The sequence below is a fragment of the Carettochelys insculpta genome, chromosome 2 (genome assembly GCF_033958435.1).
Source record: "Carettochelys insculpta isolate YL-2023 chromosome 2, ASM3395843v1, whole genome shotgun sequence".
Taxonomy (NCBI): domain Eukaryota; kingdom Metazoa; phylum Chordata; order Testudines; family Carettochelyidae; genus Carettochelys; species Carettochelys insculpta.
The window spans coordinates 83,073,176-83,096,873 of record NC_134138.1 but is presented as its reverse complement, the minus strand read 5'-3'; the positions used below and the strand labels follow the sequence as shown (position 1 = coordinate 83,096,873).

The 23,698-nt window shown below is 48.2% G+C and overlaps 1 protein-coding gene across 1 annotated transcript in view; it reads left to right on the top strand.

The window, feature by feature from the left end:
- Nucleotides 1-6,391: 6,391 nt before the first annotated feature.
- Nucleotides 6,392-23,698, top strand: part of MEP1B (meprin A subunit beta) — a 39,754-nt gene continuing 22,447 nt past the window's right edge. Inside the window, exons 1-7 of the mRNA XM_074985811.1 lie at nucleotides 6,392-6,454; nucleotides 10,279-10,297; nucleotides 10,472-10,522; nucleotides 10,622-10,665; nucleotides 12,155-12,227; nucleotides 13,441-13,558; nucleotides 19,728-19,906. Coding sequence (XP_074841912.1) covers nucleotides 6,392-6,454; nucleotides 10,279-10,297; nucleotides 10,472-10,522; nucleotides 10,622-10,665; nucleotides 12,155-12,227; nucleotides 13,441-13,558; nucleotides 19,728-19,906 — 547 coding nt within the window. The remainder of the gene's footprint in view (nucleotides 6,455-10,278; nucleotides 10,298-10,471; nucleotides 10,523-10,621; nucleotides 10,666-12,154; nucleotides 12,228-13,440; nucleotides 13,559-19,727; nucleotides 19,907-23,698) is intronic.

Genomic DNA, 23,698 nt, shown 5'->3' with positions numbered 1-23,698 from the left:
TCCAGCAGCTTTCCAGTGGCAGGCGGAGGTGGCCAAGGAGAGGTTGTGATTTGACAGGAAAGAGTCCACCTGGCACTGGGTGGCATGGCAGGAGTTCATGGGAGTCTTCTGGGACATAGCTGGGTCACTCCGGAAGGCCGTTGCCTGGTTCCCACTCCCCATTGCCTCCCCACTGCCCCCCCTGCTTCACCTGCCACCCCGCCTGCCCTGCTTGCCTCCCCACCTGCCCCACCAGCAGCTCTGCCTGCCACCCTGACTGCCAGCCCCCCAAGGCCGGAGTCCACTGTGGCTGAAGACTGGCTGGTGGAGGCATCCCAGCTGAACCTGCCAGTACTCCCAGGCCCCAGCCTGCCACATGGAGCACCATGGACAAGGGGAGGGCCTGCAACCTGTACCTGCCGGTGGTTGCAGCCCTCTACCCCCACCCCAGATTGATGGGACGATGACCAAGCCATCTGCTGCCCCCCCCACCATTTGTATATAGTTGTTCCCCCCCGTTTGTATATTGGTTCCAGTTTTTGTTGTGCACATACCACACAGTTTTACCAGTATTCAATAATTGACTGTTCTATTTTCCAAAGAACATGAGACATGTGCTTGTTGGGGGGATAGTGTGCGGGTGGAGGGGGCGGTGTGTGGGAAGCCTGCCAGGGATGGCCAGGGAGGAGCTCAGGGGTCCCCTGATCAAAATGTGGCCACAGGGCCTCACGGACCCATACCCCCTCATGGTGGGCCTGGTGACTGGGTGCGGCGGCAGGCTGGCTGGGGGAATCCCGTGTTGGCATTGACTGCCCACCCCTGGACTAAGGCCTCCCCCTTACACTCCACAACACTGTGGAGCATGCAGCACGTGCCCACAACCTGGGGGATGTTCTGGAGGCCGATGTCCAGGCAGGCAAGGAGGCACCGCTAGCGGCCCTTCAGGCAGCCAAAGGTCCTCTCCACCACCTGGCGGGTGTGGTTCAGGTGGGCATTGAACTGCTTCTGGCTGGCATTGAGGTGGCCAGCACCCTTACCCCCTCGTGGTGGGCCTGGTGACTGGGTGAGGCAGCTGGCTGGGGGAAGCCCGTGCTGGCGTCAACTGCCCACCCCTGGACGAAGGCCTCCCCCTTGCTCTTGACAATGTTATGGAGCATGCAGCATGCACCCACAACCTGGGGGGATGTTCTGGAGGCTCACATCCAGGCAGCCAAGGACGTACTGCCACTGGCCCTTCAGGAGGCTGAAGGTCCTCTCCACCACCTGGCAGGCGTGGTTCAAGTGACCTTTGAACTGTTCCTGGCTGGCAGTGTGGTGGCCAGTGTACGGGCGCATAAGCCAGGGCTGGAGGGGGTAGGCCACGTCCGCCATGAGGCAGAGGGGCACAGTGGTGTCCCCCAGAGGGATCTCCCTCTGGGGGATGTAAGTCCCCACCTCCAGCTGGTGGCACAGACCCAAGTTCTGGAAGACACGGGCATCAAGTGTATAGCCGGGACAGCCCACGTAGACACCCTGGAAGTGGCCCTGGCTGTCCACCATGGCCTGAAGGACCACGGAGTGGTAGCCCCTCCCATTTATGTATCTTTCCCCGCTGTGGTCCGAGGCATGGATGGGGATGTGGGTCTCATCTAGGGCCCCAAAGCAGTTTGGGAACCCCATGGCAGCAAATCTGGTGACAGCTGTGTCCCCATCTCAGGCAACCCTCTGGAGCAGCAAGGCATTGAGCTCATGGACCGTCTGTGGGAAGGGGACACAAGCGCCCATGAGGGTGTGTAGGGTGCCCCAGGCCCCTCCCCCCACGTCCCCCTTCCAGGCGCCCCCCCCAAGCACCCCCCCACCCATCCCCTCCCTCCCAGGGCATGCCTTTCTCCCCAGCCCCACACCCAGGCCCCCCCTCTGACCCCTCACCCCCCCAGTGGGTGCGTGCTGAGGCCTCCTTACCTCCATGATGAGGGCCCCCACCATGGCCTTTCCCACTCCATACTGGTGTCCCATGGAGTGGTAGCTGTCTGGAGTGGCCAGCTTCCAGACAGCTATTGTGACCCTCTTCTCCATGGGGAGGGTGCGCCATATCCGGGTGTCCTGGTGCTTCAGTGCAGGGGTGATTCACTGGCAGAGCTCCAGGAAGGTCCGCTGGCTTATGCGGAAGTTCCGCAGCCACATGTTGTCATCCAACTCCCACATGAGCTGGTGGGGTAGCTCCAGAGTCGGCAGAGCACCCGGAGGGGGAGGGACAGGGGTGCCTAGTGGTCAGGGGCTTTCCCATCTGCCCCCGGGGAGGGACCCCCTGCCAGGAGCTGCTGGGCAGCCTCCCGTGCAGCACCTAGCAGGGCGCTTGCTCCCTGGGTGACAACCTGGAAGGCTTCCAGGTGCTGCTGCTGCTGTTGCTGAGGGGCCGTGGCTGCTGTGCGTTGGTCTGCGAGAGTATGGTTAGTGCTCTGCAGTCCTCATGCTGTGCAGGCTGGGTGTTTCTGGGAGGGGCCCTTTAAAGGAGTGGCTTGCTGTTGCCCTGGAAGGGCTAGTCCAGCCTGTGACCCCATCCACGGGCTTTCCTGGTCCCTTATTTCGACAGGGAGCGCTTGTGTGTGTGGACGCTCTGCATTTCCTTCTGGGGCGGCTCCTTTCAACGTTCCCTGTCACTACTTTGATATTGAACATCAACGGCACCAGCCCTGGAGGACGTGTAGACGATCCATGTTGAAGTAGCCTATCTCGTTGTTGTTACTTCGAAATAGGCTACTTCGACACAGTGTCCTAGTGTAGACGTAGCCTATGAGCTGAAATCACTGGTAACTGAAACTACAGAGAGCTATAATCACAGGTTTTTGCCTACAGCAAAACCCACAAGACAGCAGTGGGTGACCAGTGGACAGCTTGCAGGAGCGACCAGTGGCCGGCTGGTAGGAGTGACTGGCAGATGGCTGGTAGGAGGAGCAGCAGCTGGCTGGCAGGTGCAATGCGTGGACGGCTGGTAGAAGAAGTAGTGGGTGGCTGGCAGGCATGACCGGCGAATGGTCAGTATGAGGAGCAGCAGGTGGCTGGCAGGAGCGACTGGCGGGTGCCCAGTGGAGCAGCTGGCAGGGGACAAGTAGAATGCTGGACGAGTGCAAAGGTGGCATTGCCTCAGGCTCAGTGAGTGTAGCCAGACAGAGCCCCACCCCCACCTTTGCTATACTCCATCTTGCTTCCCTTAGGTGCTTCAGGCACAAAAGGGTTAAAAGGAACAGCCCAGTCTTGGAATGCCTGAGAGTGCAGATGGGCTTATCTCCTAGCACAAGTCTTTTGATGCTCCGGAGCAAGAGCCAGACTGACCCTGAATCGCCCAAAACCAGACAACAAAGGACAACGGACCAATAGACCGCCAGGGCCTCGGGCTGCCCTTGACTGGTACTGGTGATTAATACGCCCACACTTGGTCCCAGATGGAGGAATCTCCGGCCCATTAAGAAGAAATGCCCCAAATTGTCTCCACTTCACAGGTGTTAACTATGCCCTTGAACTCCCTGTGAGAACCAGCATCACGGGACAATTTAATTCAATTGGCACCCTTTAGATAAGGAAGAAGTGTACATGACACAAGAGGTATAAGAGGAGAGTCTCGCAGACCCCTTTTTGAGCTCCAATTACCTTTGCCTGCCGGACAGGAGGGTCTTTGTCTCCCGAGGTCCCAGGGGATGCCCGTTTCCTTGTAAAAAGACTTCTTCCCAAAGGACTGAGAGACTCTGGCCATGCCACGTTGGTAACGCAGGGGTGAGAATAAGACCTGCTAGGTATTTTATGTTTTGCTTTTGCACACATTTAACAAGCACAGATCTGTGAATTAAAGTGTGTGCTAGCCATTTGTAATCAAAGTATAAACCTTGTAACCATAAGAGCTTAACTCTTTAGTTAAATAAACAAGTAATTGATTAAGTGGTAACCTGACTCCTCCTATTACTGTGCAAACCAAACACAAAACAAAGAGCCCAGCTGCTTTTCAGCTGTAACAGACTGGTCACTGGTGGGAAGTATTGAGAGCCAAGCACTGAGTCATGCTGCCTCCACGGAGCAGACTCTTGGGGCACCCGTCAGCCTTCCTGGCCGCCCACAGTGAAGGGACCTTGTCCTAGCAGTTAAAGACACGGGTGTAGGAGGCTGTCAGTACAACCTGTGGGGCACCCGTCAGCCTTTCTGGCTGCCCACTGTGAAGGGACTCTGTCCTAGCAGTTAAAGACTCGGGTGTTAGGATCCTGTGGCATCCAGCAGCCTGTCCAGGCTGCCTGCTGCGAAGGGACTCTGTCCCTGCAGTTGAAGACTCGGATGAAAACAAGGGCATAGGTGGTATCCCACCCAACCATCAGTTAGCAGTGAGGGAATGCATCAGGGTGATGTGTCAGGGGCTGCCCTGACTGGACAGAGTTGTAAGTGGGGCTGGTGTATGAAGGAAGTTTGTGTGCACACATTGGCTGTTTACAGTATTGGACTGGTATTTGCCTGAGAGGTAGAGGACACGGCTCAATCCATTTGAGGTGGGACAGTTACTTGAGGGTTGGTTATGAACTCTGGGTGTGGTATTTTCCCAAGCTAATGCCATATGACTTTTGTGCCTCTTTCATTAAAAGTTTCTTTTCTACACTCAGACTCCACACTTGCGAGTGGGGAAGCGTTGCTTCTCCGAGGCGCCCAGGGGTGTGTGAATTTCCCAGGCTCCTGGGTGGGGGCTTGAGCGGGTTCTATGTGAGATGGATGAAAAGGAACCCCTAGATCAGGCGTGTCCAACCTGCGGCCCGCGGGCCACATGCAGTCCTGGACAGTTAGTAATGCGGCCCCACAAGATCGTAAACTTTTAACATTATTATGTGATTTATACACATTAACTATATTATATATTTTGTACGCGGCCCAAGACGATCTTCACTCAATGCGGCCCAGGCAAGCCAAAAGGTTGGACACCCATGCCCTAGATGTTGAACCCGGGCCTGGCTGCTGCTGACTCCTTCTGGCAGAAGGGTTGCACAAATATGACCCCACAGCCACAGGCTTCCTGGTCCCGATTTGAGATTCATGGTCTTCATGTTACCTAACTCTGCACACCTGGAGAGCAGCAGCCAGAGCGGAGCACTGAGGGGCGTTGTGGGTTACATACAGGACACCTCTCAAGGCTAATAAATTCTATTTTATGATGTGGCACTTTCACACTGGCCTTTAATTGAACTTTCAAATTTGAACTTGATGCTACACCCAGCAGGTATTGACGATATGATGATAGCGATACCAGTGCTCCCTAAGTCAAGCTAATAGTAGTTACAGCGAAGACAGTCACAGGGTAATATCAAGCTAACTGCCTTAAATTCACATTTATCTCATAGGCTACGTCTACACTAGCCCCAAACTTCGAAATGGCCACGCAAATGGCCATTTCGAAGTTTACTAATGAAACGCTGAAATGCATATTCAGCGCTTCATTAGCACGCGGGCGGCCGCGGCGCTTCGAAATTGAAGCGGCTCGCCGCCACGCGGCTCATCCCGACAGGGCTCCTTTTTGAAAGGACCCCGCCTACTTTGAAGTCCCCTTATTCCATCTGCTCATAAGAATAAGGGGACTTCAAAGCAGGCAGGGTCCTTTCGAAAAGGAGCCCCATTGGGACGAGCCGCACGGCGGTGAGCCACGTCAATTTCGAAGCGCCGTGGCTGCCCACATGCTAATGAAGCGCTGAATATGCATTTCAGCGCTTCATTAGTAAACTTCGAAATGGCCATTTGAGTGGCCATTTCAAAGTTTGGGGCTAGTGTAGACATAGACATAGTGTAGATGTAGCCAGTGTGTAGCCCAAGGAGACAGAAGATGGCCTGTGGATGCAGATATGAACAAAGGGAAATTTTGGAATCAGCCCAGGGGAACCAGACTACCAGCATGTTGCAGCGGGACCCCTGCTAACTCAGAGGTAGGCCACACTGCCAACTGTTAGGGCTTGGACTGGGACATAGTGTAGCTGGGTAAGTCTGTGTTCCCCCTGCCACCCTAACCTTGGGTGGGCAGTACTCCCACTCCACACATTTGAGGGGCTGCCTGCTGAATACCCAATTCTTGTGCCCAATCACCCATAGACTTCTGGTGTGTACTCAGTCAGGTACCAGCTTACCCTAAACTGCTGATTTTCCCTTTGTTTGTCTAGATGGTTTAATAAAAAGTGGCTGTAGCAAAGAGGTGTGGCTTCCCTCGGAGATACACACCCCGGGGGCAGAGGGAGGTCAACCCACCTATAGCCTACAGGTGAAATAAATAGACTTTATGGACTGGATGAGTTAAGATAAAGCTATAAAACAGCTAGATACATATACCAGGGCAAAGTTTCTGAAGTATTAAATATACTTCCTTATTGAGGGAGTTGTCCTGAAATTGAATCCATAGCCTTTTGCAGAGTAAAGCAACATGAATATGTTACCTGTGTCTGTGCTGCTGACTTGGTCTCTTCTTCGGGTTGTCTGTGGTCTGGTAAGAAAACAAAGACAATCTTCATTATATTTTGAAGTGTAATATAGGTTATAACAAGTTTGTGAAAAAAAGATAAACTGCTGTGTGCAGATCCTGCAAATGAGGATTTCTCTCCAATTGTTAAAAACATTCCTGTGTGAAGAGGAACAAAAAATTTTGTTCCCTGATGACTTTCTTATTGATCCTATTTATAATCAGTGTATCTCTGTACGCAGAAGGCCTGATCCTTCACTCCCTACTCAGGCAGAACAGCCACTGATTTTTCTATAGCAATTTTGGTGAAATACATAGGCCAGCTATGGGGTCATGGTAAGTGGCAAAACCTATTCTACTATTTTGAATGCAGATAGTGGTATCAGGTATTTTGTTTAATATAATAACTATGGCACTGAAGCAAATGTCCTCCTGGTCAAACTGGACATACTTTACTTTGGCTGCACACCTGTGGTGAACTATTTTATGATAAGGTACAACAATAGCAACTTTGAAATTGTATATTAATTTATCTTTTTCCAAAACCTGCAAAATTTTCCCACTTCCATGAATAAGACCCAGTGAATTTCGGAAGAATTTGGAGCAAGCACACAATCTGAATTTTTGGGTCAGATAAACACTGGGTGGATGGAAATGGGGTCGGAGTAAACTGCTATTTTGCTGCCAGGAATTGGTACTTTGTCCCATGTTGGTATCACGGGGCAACTCATGGAGCAATGTATTACTTAAGAGGAGTTAAGATGACAGAATCTGACCACCTTATATTTTAATGTATTTAGCATAATTCACATGCCTCTGAGCCTATGTCTACACTACAGCAGAAAGGAGACCTAAGGTACACAATTCCAGTTGCGTGAATAATATAGCAGGAGTCCATGTACCTTAGGCTGAATCACCGTAGGGTCTACACTGCGGGGCATTGGTGGAAGAAACTCTCCCTTTAACTTACCTTTTTCTTCTCATCTGGGGTAGAGTAATGGGGTTGACTGGAGAGTGATCTGTGGTTGATTTAGTGGGTCTTTACTAGACCCCTGCTCAACTGATTGCCACTGGATTGATTTTAGTGTATAGATCCCTACTGTTGTGCAGATTTAGTCAAAGTATTTTCCGAAGTGAAAATGAATAAACCACAAACAATGGGGCAATTATTCAGAAAATAGGAAATAAGTTAAATTTAAAATGTAAATAGTAATTCAGTGGACTACTGGATTCCTCTTTGATGGGCACTTAAGTAGTATCAGCTAGCAATGCACACAATTATTTTTAATTGTGCAATTGTTATAAATAGACAATATTTTACTTGTTTATAAATTACTAGGGCTACGTCTACACTAGCACACTACACTGAAGTAGCCTATTTCGAAGTAAGAATATCGAAATAGGCTACTTCGACACGTATCATCTACACATCCTCTGGGGCTGGTGCCGTCGATGTTCCATGTCGAAGTAGCGACAGGGAACGTTGAAAGGAGCCACCCTGGACGGAGAAGCAAGGCATCCACACACACAAGAGCTCCCCGTCAAAATCAGGGACCAGGAAAGCCTGCAGATGGGGTCACAGGCTGGACTAGCCCTTCCAGGGCAACAGCAAGCTGCACCTTTACAGGGCCCCTCCCAGACACACCCGGCCTGCACAGCATGAGATCTACAGAGCGCTAGCCACACTCTCACGGACCGACGCACAGCAGCCATGGACCCCCAGCAGCAGCTGCACCTGGAAGCCTTGCAGGTAGTCACCCAGGGAGCAAGCACCCTGATAGGTGCTGCACGGGAGGCTGCCCAGCAGCTCCTGGCAGGGAGTCCCTCCCAGGGGACAGATGGGAAAGCCCCTGACCACTGGGCTCCCCTGTCCCTCCCCTGCTGGGTGCTCTGCCAACTCTGGAGCTACCCCACCAGCTCCGAGTGGCCCAGGGGTGTGTGGCTTGTGGGGTATGTACCTGACCGTCCACTGCCACGGTCGAGCGGATGCCCAGCTGGTGCTCTGGGAGGGGAGGTCTATTAGGAGCCTCCCTAACTCATTGCTGGACCCCTCCTCTGCCATCCCAAGGGATGTGGATCGCCTACACATGCCCTACTTCGACATTGAATGTCAAAGTAGGGCACTATTCCCATCTTTGGATAGGAATAGTGATTTCGATGTCTCGCCGCATAACGTCAATTTCAATGTCGAAATAGCGCACGGCGCGTGTAGACACGATGCGTGTGATTTCGACGTTGTGCCAGCTACTTCGAAGTAGCCAGCTAGTGTAGACGCACCCTAGGAGTTGACATTCTGATAAGTTGTATCACTTGTGTTGGCTTTCAGGTTATGGGCAGCTGGATTCAGATCCTGCAGCTGGTGATCTCCTGAGTAATCTTTACTCACACAAGTATTCCACTAAAATAGATAATTTCACTCGGACTTCTTGGATTTCAGAGCTATATATGAGTATTAGGCTCCATCTAGCTGGAAATCACTGACGCCTTCAATAGTGAAGTCATCAATTATTGACAGTTTTCAGTCACTGCTGACCCGGGATGAATTTGAATTGATTACGTGAAGAATAGGAAATAATTTGAAATTTGAATACTCTCCAAATTATTGTTTCTCTTATTAAAAGTATATAAACAGAATATTTATACTCATGAAAGTTTTGATGCATCTGGAAAATCTTATCCATGGACTGGAAAAAAAAAGCTTTGTGATGGATGTGCTTTTTGCATGATGGATTTTGAAGCCCTAAGACTTTGTGATTTATAATCATAGAGATGCTTTACCTTTCCTTAACGGTATTAAAGATATTCAGCACTTTGGATAAAGCTTTTTTTTAAAAACAATTAATAGAAACCATTATTTCAATTTTTGGATAAACCATCATGAAACGGACATACTAATTAAATCATTCTTGGGGGATTAATTTTAGTCATATTAACTACCAAGGCAATTATTAATGAATTCCCTTAATGGTGATTTGATTTGGAAGTATGAGACTTTTGCTGTTTTGGAAATAAATTGGTTCTTGTGTGTATTCAGTCCACCTACAAATTACACTTTTTCAATGTGAGTCTCTGGTCTTTAAATCAATATTCGGGTTTTTTTTTTCATGTTCATCCTTATGTTGCACACATTTACCTCTCTCAGTGAGACTGCTCTGATTTGGCTACTTCGAAGCTGGATGTAAAGTCCACTTAAAACTATAGATAGTCCCCTACTGATTTCAATGGGCTTTGGCTCAGGCTCCTGGAAAGAAAAAATTAAATAAGCCCTGGAAAATGAATAGCATGACAACTATGTGTTCTATGAGCTGGAGCCTGCCATCCCTTACTTGTGTCTGGGTATTCGTTACTCTTGTAAGTGAGGGCTATGTAAGTATTTATAGGATTGAATTCTTCAAAAGCAGATGAAATCTGAGGAGTTTCTTTGGTATCATTCCTACAGTGTATGTGTGTCTGTTAGATATTGGACTATGGATTTTTTTTAAAGGTCGATTGAGGGAAGTGTAGGACATAAGTGCCATAAAACTTTACTAGTTAATAGAGGGCTATTAATATTATAGAACCTGGGAAAATTGGGCTGGAAAGAATCACTTAGCTTAACTAGATGGTAGTCCTACAAAAATGCTACTGGACTGCTTTTTTGTTTTGATAGTATACAGACTAGCACGGTTCTCTCTCTGTTACTATTCATGACAAAGTGCAACTTGATCATAGCCTATTACAATACACTGAAAGCAGCCAGCAGTAAATGCTGTTAGCTGAGTTCAAGCTGCATCTCTAATATTGAAAGAATAATGTTAGTAGCATTTTATTTTAAGCCTCCTGATAATCTCTCTCTTTTTCCCCCTCCCTAGCCTACTCCAGAGTCATTGGGTGAGTTCTGTCATATTTCTATGTGAGTGTGTTGAAGGCAGCCAACAAAAACAGCTGTGCAAACACAGCAGGGACAGAGTTACAATTAATTTTATGTTACTATGTTAATTTTCATACTTCTTAAAGGCAATAGCAAAGACTAATGTCCTACCTCAATTACCTTTTGTTTTTCAGAAATAGATGTAGATGGTGGAGTTGATCAAGATATTTTGGACATCAATGAAGGTAATTTTTAAAAAAATCTTTCTCATACTTTGAAAGTTTCAATTGCAACGGTGAGAGATCACTACAATGTCTGAATGTTAATCACTTGTTACTTTTTAGCTTTAGGACTGAACCTGTTTGAGGGAGATATCAAACATGATGGGGTGAGTTCACATATAAAATGTAAAACGAGAAATGTGTCACTAACTTTGCAACGTAAAGCAGTGCTCATCTGCAAATGCTCAACCCATCCAGCTGGTACTAGCTACAAATGCTTATGTGGCCATAAATTGAAATAAAATAGAAAGAAGGGTTCTTTTGAAGATGGGGTTTATTTTCGAAAGAGCCCTGTCTATGCTGCTTTCGAAAGAATGTCTTCTGAAAATAGATCATGCAAATGAAGCATAAGAAATGTAAATCAGTACATCATTTGCATTTTCATTTCCCTCATTTGCATTCCTCTTTTGAAAGAAGAATGCAAGTGTAGACGTAGCCATGTAGTTTTAAGAGTATTGGCAATAATCTCATGCAGAGAGGCCTGCTTGAGATATCCTTCGTTAAACTGCAAATCTGCGCAATATCTGTCAGCATATGAAACTTCAGACTCTTCCCTGCAAACCTTTCCTCATTATGTGAGTTGCCCAGCTGAAATCTGTTCAAGTTTACATCCTTCATTAGATTATCCCTATAGTATCCCTATTCACCTCCAAAAGTAAAAATTGCCCTATATACTGCACTATATCTCAAAGAATTCCAATGGGAATACCTGGCAATCTGCTTCAGCCTAGTTTCTTTTGAAGTCAATGGCCGCTTTGCCCCCAAATTCAATGGGAGCAGATGATTTTTTAGTCCCTGCTGAATTACTTCTGGGATGCAGGCCAGAAACCCATCTGTATTTGGCACATCAGGTACAGTAAGAGGCGTTTAAGTCAAGGCCACCGGAACAAATTCCTACTCTTATGAAAAGAGTCTTTGGATTGTTAATGTCCAGGCAGAACAGATAATAAAACACAGAAAGTCAGACCCTCATAATCTGCAAGGGACTTCAGGTTTAGCCAACCCTGCTGGGATTTGAAATTCTAGTCTTGGGAAGTCTGTAGCAAAGATGGTGACTTCTTAATGTGCCAGGAGCTGCTCCCCTCAGTGATGCCCCAGGCCCTGCCCCCACTCCATCCTTTCACCCATAATCTCACCACCATTCTGTATCTTGATGCCTCTGCCCTACCCTCACCCCTTTCTGCATCAACCCCTGAATATGCCCCAAGTTCACTCTTTCCCATTCCCTCCCCCCAACGCCACCTGTACCCCATGGAATAATTGATAAGGATTGGACGAGGCCAGGGGCGGGGCAAGAAGGTGCTGATAGGATGGCTGTTGGAAGATGCTCAGCACCCACCATTTTTCCTATGGGTGCTCCAGACCTGGAGCAGCCATGGACTCAGCACCCATGGTCTGTAGTATTTTATACCTAAGGCCTATACCACTGAGTCTTCTTCCTCTGCAATTTTGCTCCTAGATTTATCACCTCCTCACATAAATTAATGAGACATGTTGCTATTTGCAGGTTAGACTACTAAATCTTCTTTTTACCACCTAATCCTAATTTTGTCCCTCACTGAATGTTTTTATATTTATTTTCCTTCTCAACTACAGAAACGAAACTCCATTATTGGCGACAACTATCGGTGGCCTCTTACGATCCCCTATGTCCTTGAGGATAATTTGGGTACAGTATTTGCCTTTGATTATATATAGATAGGTTTATAAATATATAAAAATATATAAAAATAATACATTGCTTTGGTTGAAAAGTTGCACTATGTTTTTTTAAAAAAAGTTTGTTTTTAAAGTCATCTGCCTGAGCTATGACACTGCAGGTGTGTCTACACTTGCATTCTTCTTTCAAAAGAGCTATACAAATAAGGCAAATTGAAAATGCAAATGAGCTGCATATTTGCATATTTGACACCTCATTTGCATACTCTTATTTCAAAAGAGCTTCTTTCAAAAGAAGAAAACCAGTGTAGATGCTCCTCTTTTGAACGTAAACCCCATATTTGAAAGACTTCTTCTTCCCTTTATTTAACGGGAAGAAAGATTCTTTCAAAGATGAGGTTTACTTTTGAAAAAGGAGCATCTACACTGGTTTTCTTCTTTCGAAAGAAGCTCTTTCGAAATAAGAATAAGCAAATGAGGTGTCAAATATGCAAATATGAACCTCCTTTGCATTTTCAATTTACCTCATTTGTATATCCCTTTCGAAAGAGGAATGCAAGTGTACACACACCCTGAGGCTACATCTATGCTATCCCAAAACTTCAAAATGGCCACACAAATTGCCATTTCAAAGTTTACTAATGAAGCACTGAAATACATATTCAGCACCTCATTAGAATGGAACATTAGCTACAGATAGGAATAAGGGGATTTCAAAGTTGCCGGGGTCCTTTAGAAAAGGAGCCCTGCCTGGACAAGCTGTGCGGTGGCGAGCCGCATCAATTTCGAAGTACCGCGGCTGCTAGCATGCTCATGAGGTGCTGAATATGTATTTCAGTGCTTCATTAGTAAACTTCAAAATGGCCATTTGCATGGTCATTTCGAAGTTTTGGGCTAATGTACACACAGCCCATAATCCTTTATTTCCTCTGGGAAATTTTATTCGATCCACTATAGTCAGTAGGAGTTTAGAGCACTCAGCAACTCTCAGGCTCAAGTTTTAGGTACTCATTATCTTCTACTATATGCATAAAAATCATCCATAAAATACATTATATTATGTTTAACTAAAACAAAGGTAGAATACAATTTTCCAGCAGACTTTTTGCTCAATCCCTAGTCAGTCAAAATGCGAAGATTTTAATAGTAGTTTGCTAGAGTGAGTTCTGCAAAAGCTCAGCAAGGACCTATACTGACAACAACACTCTTTGTTTCCCTTACAGAAATGAATGCTAAAGGACTTATTCTTGAAGCATTTGAACGGTATAGCTTAAAAACGTGTATTGACTTCAAACCTTGGGCAGGAGAAAAAAATTACATATCCGTGTTCAAGGGCAGCGGGTAAGAGGAAAACAGGGACAGAGTCTAGAGTCTCATTCCATTTGGATAGATGCCAGGTTTTATGGTCACTAATTAGTATCGTCTCCAAAACCAGAGCACTGAAAAATAATTCCATATCTCAACCTGTTCATTTCTCAGATTTTGCAACCTAGAAACTACATAAGCCCCAAACCTGATATGAACTTGGTAAAAGTTAAGTTTTTTCTTACCCTAAGGGTGTGTCTACACTTGCATTCCTCTTTCGAAAGAGGCACTCAAATGAGGTATAAATTTACATATTCAGCACCTCATTTGCATGTTCTAATTTCAAAAGAGCTTCTTTCGAAAGAAGAAAGCCAGTGTAGATGCTGCTCTTTCAAAACTAAACCCCATCTTCAAAAGAATCCTTCTTCCCATTAAATAAAGGGAAGAAGGATTCTTTCAAAGATGGGTTTACTGTCAAAAGAGCAGCGTCTACACTGGCTTTCTTTTTTCTAAAGAAGCTCTTTTGAAATTAGAATATGCAAATGTGGTGACAAATATGCAAATTTATACCTCTTTTGCATTTTCAATTCACCTCATTTGCATACCTCTTTCGAAAGAGGAATGCAAGTGTAGACACACCCTAAGACCATGTCTACACTAGCCAAAAACTTCAAAATAGCCATGCAAATGGCCATTTCGAAGTTTACTAATGAAGTGCTGAAATACATATTCAGCGCCTCAGTAGCGTGCGGGCGGCCGTGGCACTTTGAAATTGACGCGGCTCACCACAGCATGGCTCGTCCAGACGGGGCTCCTTTTCGAAAGGATGCCGCCTACTTCGAAGTCCCCTTATTCCTATCTGCTCATAGGAATAAGGGGACTTCGAAGTAAGTAGGGTCCTTTCAAAAAGGAGCCCTGTCTGGACAAGCCGCGTGGCGGCGAGCTGCGTCAATTTCAAAGTGCCGTGGCCGCCCGCATGCTAATGAGGCGATGAATATGTATTTCAGCACTTCATTAGTAAAATGGCCATTTCGAAGTTTTTGGCTAGTGTGGACACGGCCTAACTGTTCGCAAACAAACACTCTAGGACCTGTTGAGAGCTGTATAGAACTGAATCCCTAACAGATCATTTTTTCCTTTCATTGTAAATCAAGCTATTTGACCAAATTATTTTTTCTTGTTTGGCCATTGGCCATTATGCAGTTCCATTCTCATACTAAATTTCTCTTATACGTATTTTCCCCCGCAGTGGGAATGCCATAACCCTGGCTGCAGGACTGCAAATGTGCCCAACCATAATAAACAGAATTGCATATGGTCAGTGCTATACCAGGTTGTTTTGAGTCCCACCTGTGCCTGGAAAATAGTGTAAAAATATCACCTGTGGGCTAATTTGTGCTTCTCATATGAATATTTTAGTTTATAGGCCTGTGTACTAATACAGGTTGCATCTTCCTTGTCCGGCACCCTGGGGACCTGCGTCATCCCAAATAAGGAAATTTGCTGGACAAAGGGAGGTCTCCTGCATCTGTCCCCTCACCTGCTGCCAGCTCCACTTCCTCCCCACTAGCCCCCTGCCTCCAGCCCCCGCCCCCCATCTCCAGCCCCAGTGGCCCCAACTGGATCCAGGACATGGCCCCAACTGCTGGCCCCACAGAAGCTGGCTCCTGCCTTGGCCGGGCTGCTTGATGCAGTCCCAGGCCCAGCCTAGTACCAGGGGTGCCAGGTCCCATGGTGGGACATGGCCATGGCTCCACCTGCAGCCCACCTGCTGGACTTGGCGCCAGCGCAGGGGGCACTGGGTCCAGCTGTGGCTGGTTGTGGCCCCAGCCATGGTTCCAGGGGCACCAGCTTCAGACCCTTCTGGGCTGCCAATGCAGCCCCAGTTGGGCTTCTGATGAGGCCCCAGCCCTGGGGACACAGGCCCCACAAGGCTCCCCTGCACAGGGCCGCCATCACCCTGTTGCTGGGCTCCCTTCCAGCAAGGCTACAGCCACTGGACCTCAGCCTAATAGCCTCCCAGCCTGGGTGTCTCTGGTCCAGTAACATCCATGGTCCCGCCTGACTACAGATGTTGCCAGACCAGAGAATCCCAGTTTTGGGAGGTGAAACCTGTAGTGAATCCCCAAGGTGCAATTGTGATCTGAACATTATTGACTACAGCCACAAATGGACTTAAACCCCTAACTCCAAAATACAGATCCTCAAAACTCCTGCTTAGCTGCCACCTAACCATGAAGGTTCCTAAATATCAGCCACTGGATGTGCACCCAGACACCTCAGTCCTGAGACCCAGCTCACACCCAAGCCCTAGCTAGGCATTCATACTAGGCACTGCCCCATCTTTCTTGCCTGTGGGGTCCAATCCAGTAGGCTTGCTGAGATAGGGTGACCATATCTCCCTGTCCCAGGGAGATATGGGGGGTGGGGGCAGCTCCTCCAAGCCCCAGGGAGCCGGGAAGGAGGTGGCAGCTGCCAGCACTCCCTGGGAGCCCTGGAGAAGGGGCAGCTGCCCATGCTCCCCCTGCTTCCCTGAGGCTGGGGGGGGCGGTGCAAATACCAAACAATTTGTCCTGTTTAAAAAAAAGTCGGGATGCCTTTTTGACATCCCAAATATGGGACCATCCCACCCAATAAGGGATGAATGGTCACCCTCTGCTAAGAACATGCCTAGTAGATGGACCTGATAACACTATGGCTGTGTCTACACTGCAAAAATAACTTCAAAGTTGCTTACTTCGAAGCATAACTATGAAGTAAGCAACTTTGAAGTTAAGCATCTACACACACCCTGCATCTAAGTTAAACTTCAAAGTAGGACACTACCCCAGTCCCAGGAATGGAGTGAGGACTTTGAAGTTGGGCCCCAACTTCAAAGTTAACTTTGAAGTAAGGGAAAATGTATGTGGACTCTCTGCTGGCTACTTTGAAGTAGTACCTAAATTCGAAGTTAGTTCCTGGAGTAAGATGCACCCTATAAGTGGTGGTATACTATACACATGATATACGATAAGTGGTGGTAGCACCATTTCCGAGTAGCTTTTAGCCCAAGAGTTAGCACATCCCCCAAGGAGATAAGAGAATCACATTCAAATCCCATTTCTAACTGATGTGGAGTGGGGAGCTGAAGTCAAGTTTCCCACCTCACAGGTAACTGTCCTCACCACTAGGCTATGATGTATTCTGGGATGCTTGTCTCTGTCTCTCCTGTTGAATCTCCTCCACTCTGTGCCAAATACTTAAGTCATTGGCCAGAGAGACAATGATACTGACACTTGGAACTATCCATCCCACCAGGGATGTGTGAGGTCCCAGTCCAAGGCCCTATTCTAATGGCTATTGATACAAAGTGGAACAGGTATTGTTTTATTTCCTTTTCCTCACCAGCTTAAGCTACATGTCAGCTTATGCAGCTCGCCCACTCATTACCTTTAGACCTATCCTCAAGGAACATACCTAATTCTTTTTTAACCCCGTCATAGTTTTGGCCTTCACAGCATCCCCTGGTGGCAAGTTCCACAAGTTGACTCTTCATTGTATGAAAAAGTACTTCCTTTAGTTTGTTTTAGACCTGCTACCTATTAATTTTATTGGGTGACCCCCTACTTCTTAAGTCATGTGAATTGGTAAATAAAACCTTCCTTATTCCTTCATAACTCTCCACTGTCAACTCCACTGTATCATCCTTGTCTATGTGTTTGTGGAGTCTTTCAAGAATTCTAATTAATAAATTGGTGAGGCATAATTTCCCTTTATGAAAGCTGTATTGAACACAATTCTGTTCTTTTTGTCTGATACTGAAGTTAGGTCTGCAATTTTCAGGAATTCCTCTGCAGCCTTTTTAAAAGAAATGTCTTGCATTATCTATCCTCAAATCATCTGGTATAGAAGCTGACTTCAGTGATGGGGTACACGCCACAATTAGTTCAGCAATTTCATATTTGAGTTTCTGCAGAATTCTTGGGTGAATACCAAAGTCTGTCTATCTCTTCAGGAGAGCTTGGTCTAATAAAAGACATTCAATTTATCTCCCTGTTTTTATGGCTACGCAGATGGATTCAATATTCAGGACTGTCCATGCCAACATCTTCCTCAAGTAAATAATTTGCTAAGGAGGGAAAAAAACCCTTAAGTAGAAAAATAATTGGAAGTCCTGAATGTTTCTCTCTTAAAATTTGCCAGGGGAATTACGTTTTTGGAAACAAAATATATGTGGCTCCTCATTTATGGGGTTTTTGCAGGATCAGTAAAATTGCCATCACCTTTTTCTGTCATCAGTGCTATGACATTTTCCAGTTACAGAAATAAACTAGTAGAAACAAAATAAGTTCTGGAAAGTCAAACACGTTAAACTGAATATTAGAGGAAGGGACAATCTGAAGAAGTAACTCCAAATATGTTAAACCAGAATAAATTTCAGAAAAAAAGAAATGTGATATACGTATGGCTAACACATTAGCTGCGTCTACATGTGCACGCTACTTCGAAGTAGCGGCACCAACTTCGAAATAGCGCCCGTTGCGTCTACATGCGTCGGGCGCTATTTCGAAGTTAACTTCGACGTTAGGCGGCGAGACGTCGAAGTCGCTAACCTCATGAGGAGATAGGAATAGCGCCCTACTTCGACGTTCAACGTCGAAGTAGGGACCGTGTAGACGATCCGCGTCCTGCAACGTCGAAATTGCTGGGTCCTCCATGGCGGCCATCAGCTGGGGGGTTGAGAGATGCTCTCTCTCCAGCCCCTGCGGGGCTCTATGGTCACCGTGTGCAGCAGCCCTTAGCCCAGGGCTTCTGGCTGCTGCTGCGGCAGCTGGGGATCTATGCTGCAGGCACAGGGTCTGCAACCAGTTGTCAGCTCTGTGTATCTTGTGTTGTTTAGTGCAACTGTGTCTGGGAGGGGCCCTTTAAGGGAGCAGCTGGCTGTTGAGTCCGCCCTGTGACCCTGTCTGCAGCTGTGCCTGGCATCCCTATTTCGATGTGTGCTACTTTGACGTGTAGACGTTCCCTCGCTGCGCCTATTTCGATGTTGGGCTGAGCAACGTCGAAGTTGAACATCGACGTTGCCGGCCCTGGAGGACGTGTAGACGTTATTCATCGAAATAGACTATTTCGATGTCGCAACATTGAAATAAGCTATTTCGATGTTGGCTGCACGTGTAGACGTAGCCATTATTTCATAAAATTTTTAGCGCTTACATTTAAATGGTATGGCTACATTTACACCGCACCCTTAATTCAAACTAAGATACACAATTTGCACTATGCAAATTGCGTATCCTATTTTGAATTAATTTCAAAACTGGCTATTTTGGCATTTGACACTGTTTACACCATGCCAAATGTTGCAATAAAGGGTGGGCTATTTCGAGGCATCCTTACTCCTCCTGCAACAAGGTGCCTGTCAACTCACAGGGCCAAGGATGGATAGGATTATGGGATTTGCTTCAACACAGAGCTGATTATTGATACTGTACTTTATTAAGCTAACCTAGTTCAAGCTACTACAAATTCTTCACAAGGTACACATTAGCAAGCAAAGCCCAACAGGAACGTTTATGACAGGATAAGAGGTGTTTTGGCATGCTAGTGTCCCTTCTGCCAAGGGAAGTTCCAGTCCCGAAACGCCACCCACCAGGGCCATAGCGGACGCTGCTCCATCTTGTGGAAAAGGCCATGGCATCCCTCGAGGCCAAGAGCCCCCGGTGAAATTCAGCTAGGGGTGGGACCTCACAGTGATTTCATCCTTTAGCTGTTTACTGGGTGTGCATGTACTGGTTCAATGCCACTTTTAATGTTCTTATGGTTGCCCTGGTTACTGGTTTCTTAGGTTCCCAAGTCTAAACACGGGTGTCAGAACTGATGTGGCTATCTGGTGTTTATGTTTGCTGGGTTTAAGGCTGTAACAGGCTGTAACATAGGGATGGGAACTTGGCTGTATTACAGGGATGGGAGTTTCCACTCCTGCTCTCCTGCTGACAAGTTACATGACACTGCCGAAATAGCACACCCCACATTTCAAAACATATTTTGAAATACCAGGCACATTTCATCGATGCAGAGTAGCTATTTCAGGACACCTCGGTATCCCAAAATAGCTCTGCAGTGTAAACATAGCCTATCTGTCAGAGCAGATGGATTAAAAGATTATATGGAAATATCAGCTATGTATTTCTCTAACCCGTCCTGAATTTTATTTCATTATTAGTTGCTGGTCCTATGTAGGGAATCGCCAAGAAGGGAAACAACAGCTCTCAATTGGAGCCAACTGTGACAGAATCGCAACTATTCAACATGAATTTCTTCATGCACTTGGATTCTGGCACGAGCAATCAAGATCTGATCGGGATGATTATGTCTCCATAATATGGGACAGAATTCAGTCAGGTAAATGATTTCTGCTTTATTTATTTTCACTTAGGGCAAGAGAGAAGACTAGTCTATGTAACATCTCATTCTGCTCCAGTAGGCTTTTAAAACTATAAGTCCCTCATGTCAATTCATAATAACTACCCGCACCAAAGAGGTAAATGATAAGGGACTTCTAATTAAGATAATAGACCTCAATCATCATCATCATCACCACCACAATTCCTGGAGGCCTCAATTCAAGAATGGGGCCTCATTGTGCTAGGTACAATGTCCAAAGCAAGGAGCACTTTGGAGCACAGTGAAATAATTTGGTACATTTTAATGTAATTTACAATGACACCACATACTTCTCTAGAAGGCTGTGTCTACACAGCCAGTTTTTTTGGAAAAGCCGGGCCTTTTTCGAAAAAACCAATGCAGCATCTACACACAAAATGCACTCTTTTGATCTGAAATTGAAAGAATGTGGCCCTTTTTCTGGCAGCCCTCTTCCTCTCCCTGTCCCATTCTTTTGAAAAAGCAGAGGCTTTTTTGGATGCTCTGTGTTGAAAGAGTGGATTGATCTTTCAATCCACTTTTTTGTGTGTGGACGCACTCTTTTGACAGAAGGTTTTTTGGAAGATCTCTTACAGAAGAACTTCTTTTGAAGAATCGCTGTAGTATAAACATAGCCAAAGGTTTTGGCATTGATCAAACAACAAACAAAACCCCGGTGCAACCAAATCAAAACTAGCAGCAAGCCACAGAAAATCCTAACAAAACTACAACCCACTGGTACCACCCAGACTAGGACTCTTTTCCTACTAATCAGAGAGGTAGCCGTGTTAGTCTGGATCTTCGAGAACACCAAGAAGTCCTGTGGCACCTGTTAGTCTATAAGGTGCCACAGGACTTCTTGTTTTTCCCAATAAGGTTCTCAACACTTAAACCGTCACCTTGGTAAGAACAGCAGCCATGCAGCATGTGAGCACAACAATCTCAAACTATTACAGACAAGGATAGAAGCTTGTTCTGCAACTGAGGCGCTCTCAGAAATCTTATTGATCTCTCTTTCTTTGATTCACTGTGATAGTCTCTGTTTGTCGCGCAACACTAAGGTTATAGTACTAGATATGAACACTATTCCTTTCTTGACTCAAGAGCCGTGTCTATATTACAAAATCACTTTGAAGTAGAGCGTCTATACACAAAATGCACCCTCCCTTACTTTGAAGTAGGCTTCCCCCCTACTTCAAAGTTAAGTGCCTACACACAATTAGCCCCTACTTTCCAGTAAGGGGCCAGGACATGATGCAGGCGGGGGGGGGGGGGGGTCATATGGCCCACAAGCCCGTCTGGGCTCACAGCCAGCTGACCCTTTAAAGGGCCCCTCCAAACACCCTTACCCTGCAGGTGCTCAAGGCTGCCAGGCTGCAGACAGCAACACAGCACATGCCGGGGACAACAGCCGAGCAACACGCCTGCTCCCACGCTCCCCAAGGATGAGGTCCTGTCCACCATGGCCAGCCTGCTGGCCGAGCTGGTCTCCCTCATCTTCCAGCGGTTCAGCTGGGGCGCCCACCTGGGACCCAGCCTGCAGGCCTGAGCCACAGCACTGGTGCCCCTCCCCCACCCCCGATTCGGCACCAGTGGGCCTTTGCCACCACCAGTGAGTGGTGGGACCAGCTGCTGCTAGAGGACTGGGACGATGAGCAGTGGCTGAAGAACTTCAGAATGACCCGCCAGACATTTGAAGACCTCTGCCACTGGCTTGCCCCAGTCCTCCAGCACTGAGACACACGGATGCAGACAGCAGTCCTGATGCAGAAGAAGGTAGCCATTGCTTTGTAGCAACTGCTCATCCCTGACAGCCTCCGGTCCATTGCCACGAGTCATGACCCTCGGGGACCTGGACACCGCACTCGCTGAGTTCATGGACCTGGGCTTCCCCAGTTGTTTCAGAGCTCTGGACGGGACACATATGGTGATCTGGGCTCCAGACCACAGCGGGGGCACCTACATTAACAGGAAGCTGAACCACTCCATGGTACTGCAGGGCCTGGTGGACGTGAGGGGCCATTTCCTGGATATGCGCATGGGGCGGCTGGGCAGGGCCCATGATGCCCAGGTGTTCTGGAATTCGTGGCTGGGACACCAGAGGCAGGACAGCACATATATCCCACCGTGGGAGCTCCTGCTCAGGGACATCATGATGCTCCCCTGTATTGTGGCCAACAACACGTACCTGCTGCTTCCATGGCTCTTGTGGCCCCATACCAGATGCACCATGCCGGCCCAGGACACCTTTCATGGTTGCCTCAACCTTGCCAGGGGCACAGTCAAGCAGGCATTTGGGAGGCTAAAAGGGAGGTTTTGCAGCCTCCTCAGCAGGCTGGATGTCAGCTTCCTGAACATCCCCTCAGCCATCACTGCCTGTTGTGCCCTCCACAACCTCGTGGAGGGTTAGTAGGAGCTCTTCATCCAGGGCTGGGCCATGGACCTGCGTGCCAGGTATGAGCAGCTGCCTGCTGCTCCATGCCGCTAGGTGCTGAGGGCAGGGGTCAGGGTCCAGGAGGCCTTGTGCCAGGTCTTCATGCAGGGCCTGCCCTGACCCTCCCAGCCACACTCTGCCCCACCAGCTCCCCCCACTCTCCCATCTCTCATACTCCCCCTGCCTCACCACTCTCCCAGTGAGCACTGGGGACACAGGGTTAGGGTGGGAACATTAACTTTAGTATCAGGGGAATAAACTTGTTTTGCAAAACCAAAGAGAACAATGTGTGAAACTATTTACAGTGCACAGGGGGAATGGTCCATCGGATGGTGGTCGGGGCCTAGGTGAAGCAACTGAACTGGGGGGCGGGCCTAGGTGTGGGAAGGCTCAGTCACCCAGAGGTGTGGGGGCCCAGGAGGTGGCTGCCCCTACCACGCCAGGTCTGGGGCCTCCTGTGGGGTTGTGACAGGGCCGGGACCACAGAGAGGTAGGGCTGTGGTGGGGGTGCTGTAGGCTCAGCCTGCTTGAAGTGTGCAGGGGGTGGCCACTAGGGCTGAGCCAGGTGCACCTGCCTTTGCCAGCAGCCACTGAGCCAGCTCCAGGCAGGTGGATGGTGACGGGTCTGCCAGGAGGTGGGCAGCTGCGGGGGGGCAGCTGAGAGGGATGCCAGAGGGGCTGCTGCCAGAGGAGCAGCTGTGGGGGTGGGGTGGCTGTGGGCTGGGCTGGTGAGGGGGCAGGCGATTGGGTGAGGTGGGTGGCCAAGGCCTGGGCCACAGCATCCAGGCTGCCAGCCAGCTGCACCTACACATCCCTCTCCATTGCCAGCCAGTCCTGGAGCACCCCAGGTGTCTCTCACATGACCACCCACTTGGCGGTAGCCTCCTCCTCCCTCCAGCACTGTCTGTGGGAGGCCAGGATGCAATCCATTCCAGTGGGCTGCGGAGCCTTCCTGATGTGGGACCTGTGGAGACAGAAGGGGACAGGGAGATGACTCGTTAGTGCTGTGTCCCAACCCGGGGGAACCAGTGCCCCTGCTCCGCTGGCCCCCATCCTGATCCCATCACCTGATGGCCCGTGAGTTCCGTGGGATCCCACATGCCCAAAGTTTCCCGCCTGGTGAGGGTCAGCCCGTGTCTCCCCCCCCCCGGCCGTCTCCAAGTGTGTGGGCTGTGGGGCTGTTCCGGGTGGGCCCCATCCCCATCCCTGGTGACATCCCACTCATCCTGTATGTACCGGCTGCGATGTCCTGGGGCTTGGGAGAGGCTCGGCTAGAGGAGGCTCAGGTGGGTGTCCTGGAGGGGAAGGCAATGACGAGGGTCCATCGCTGGAGCCCT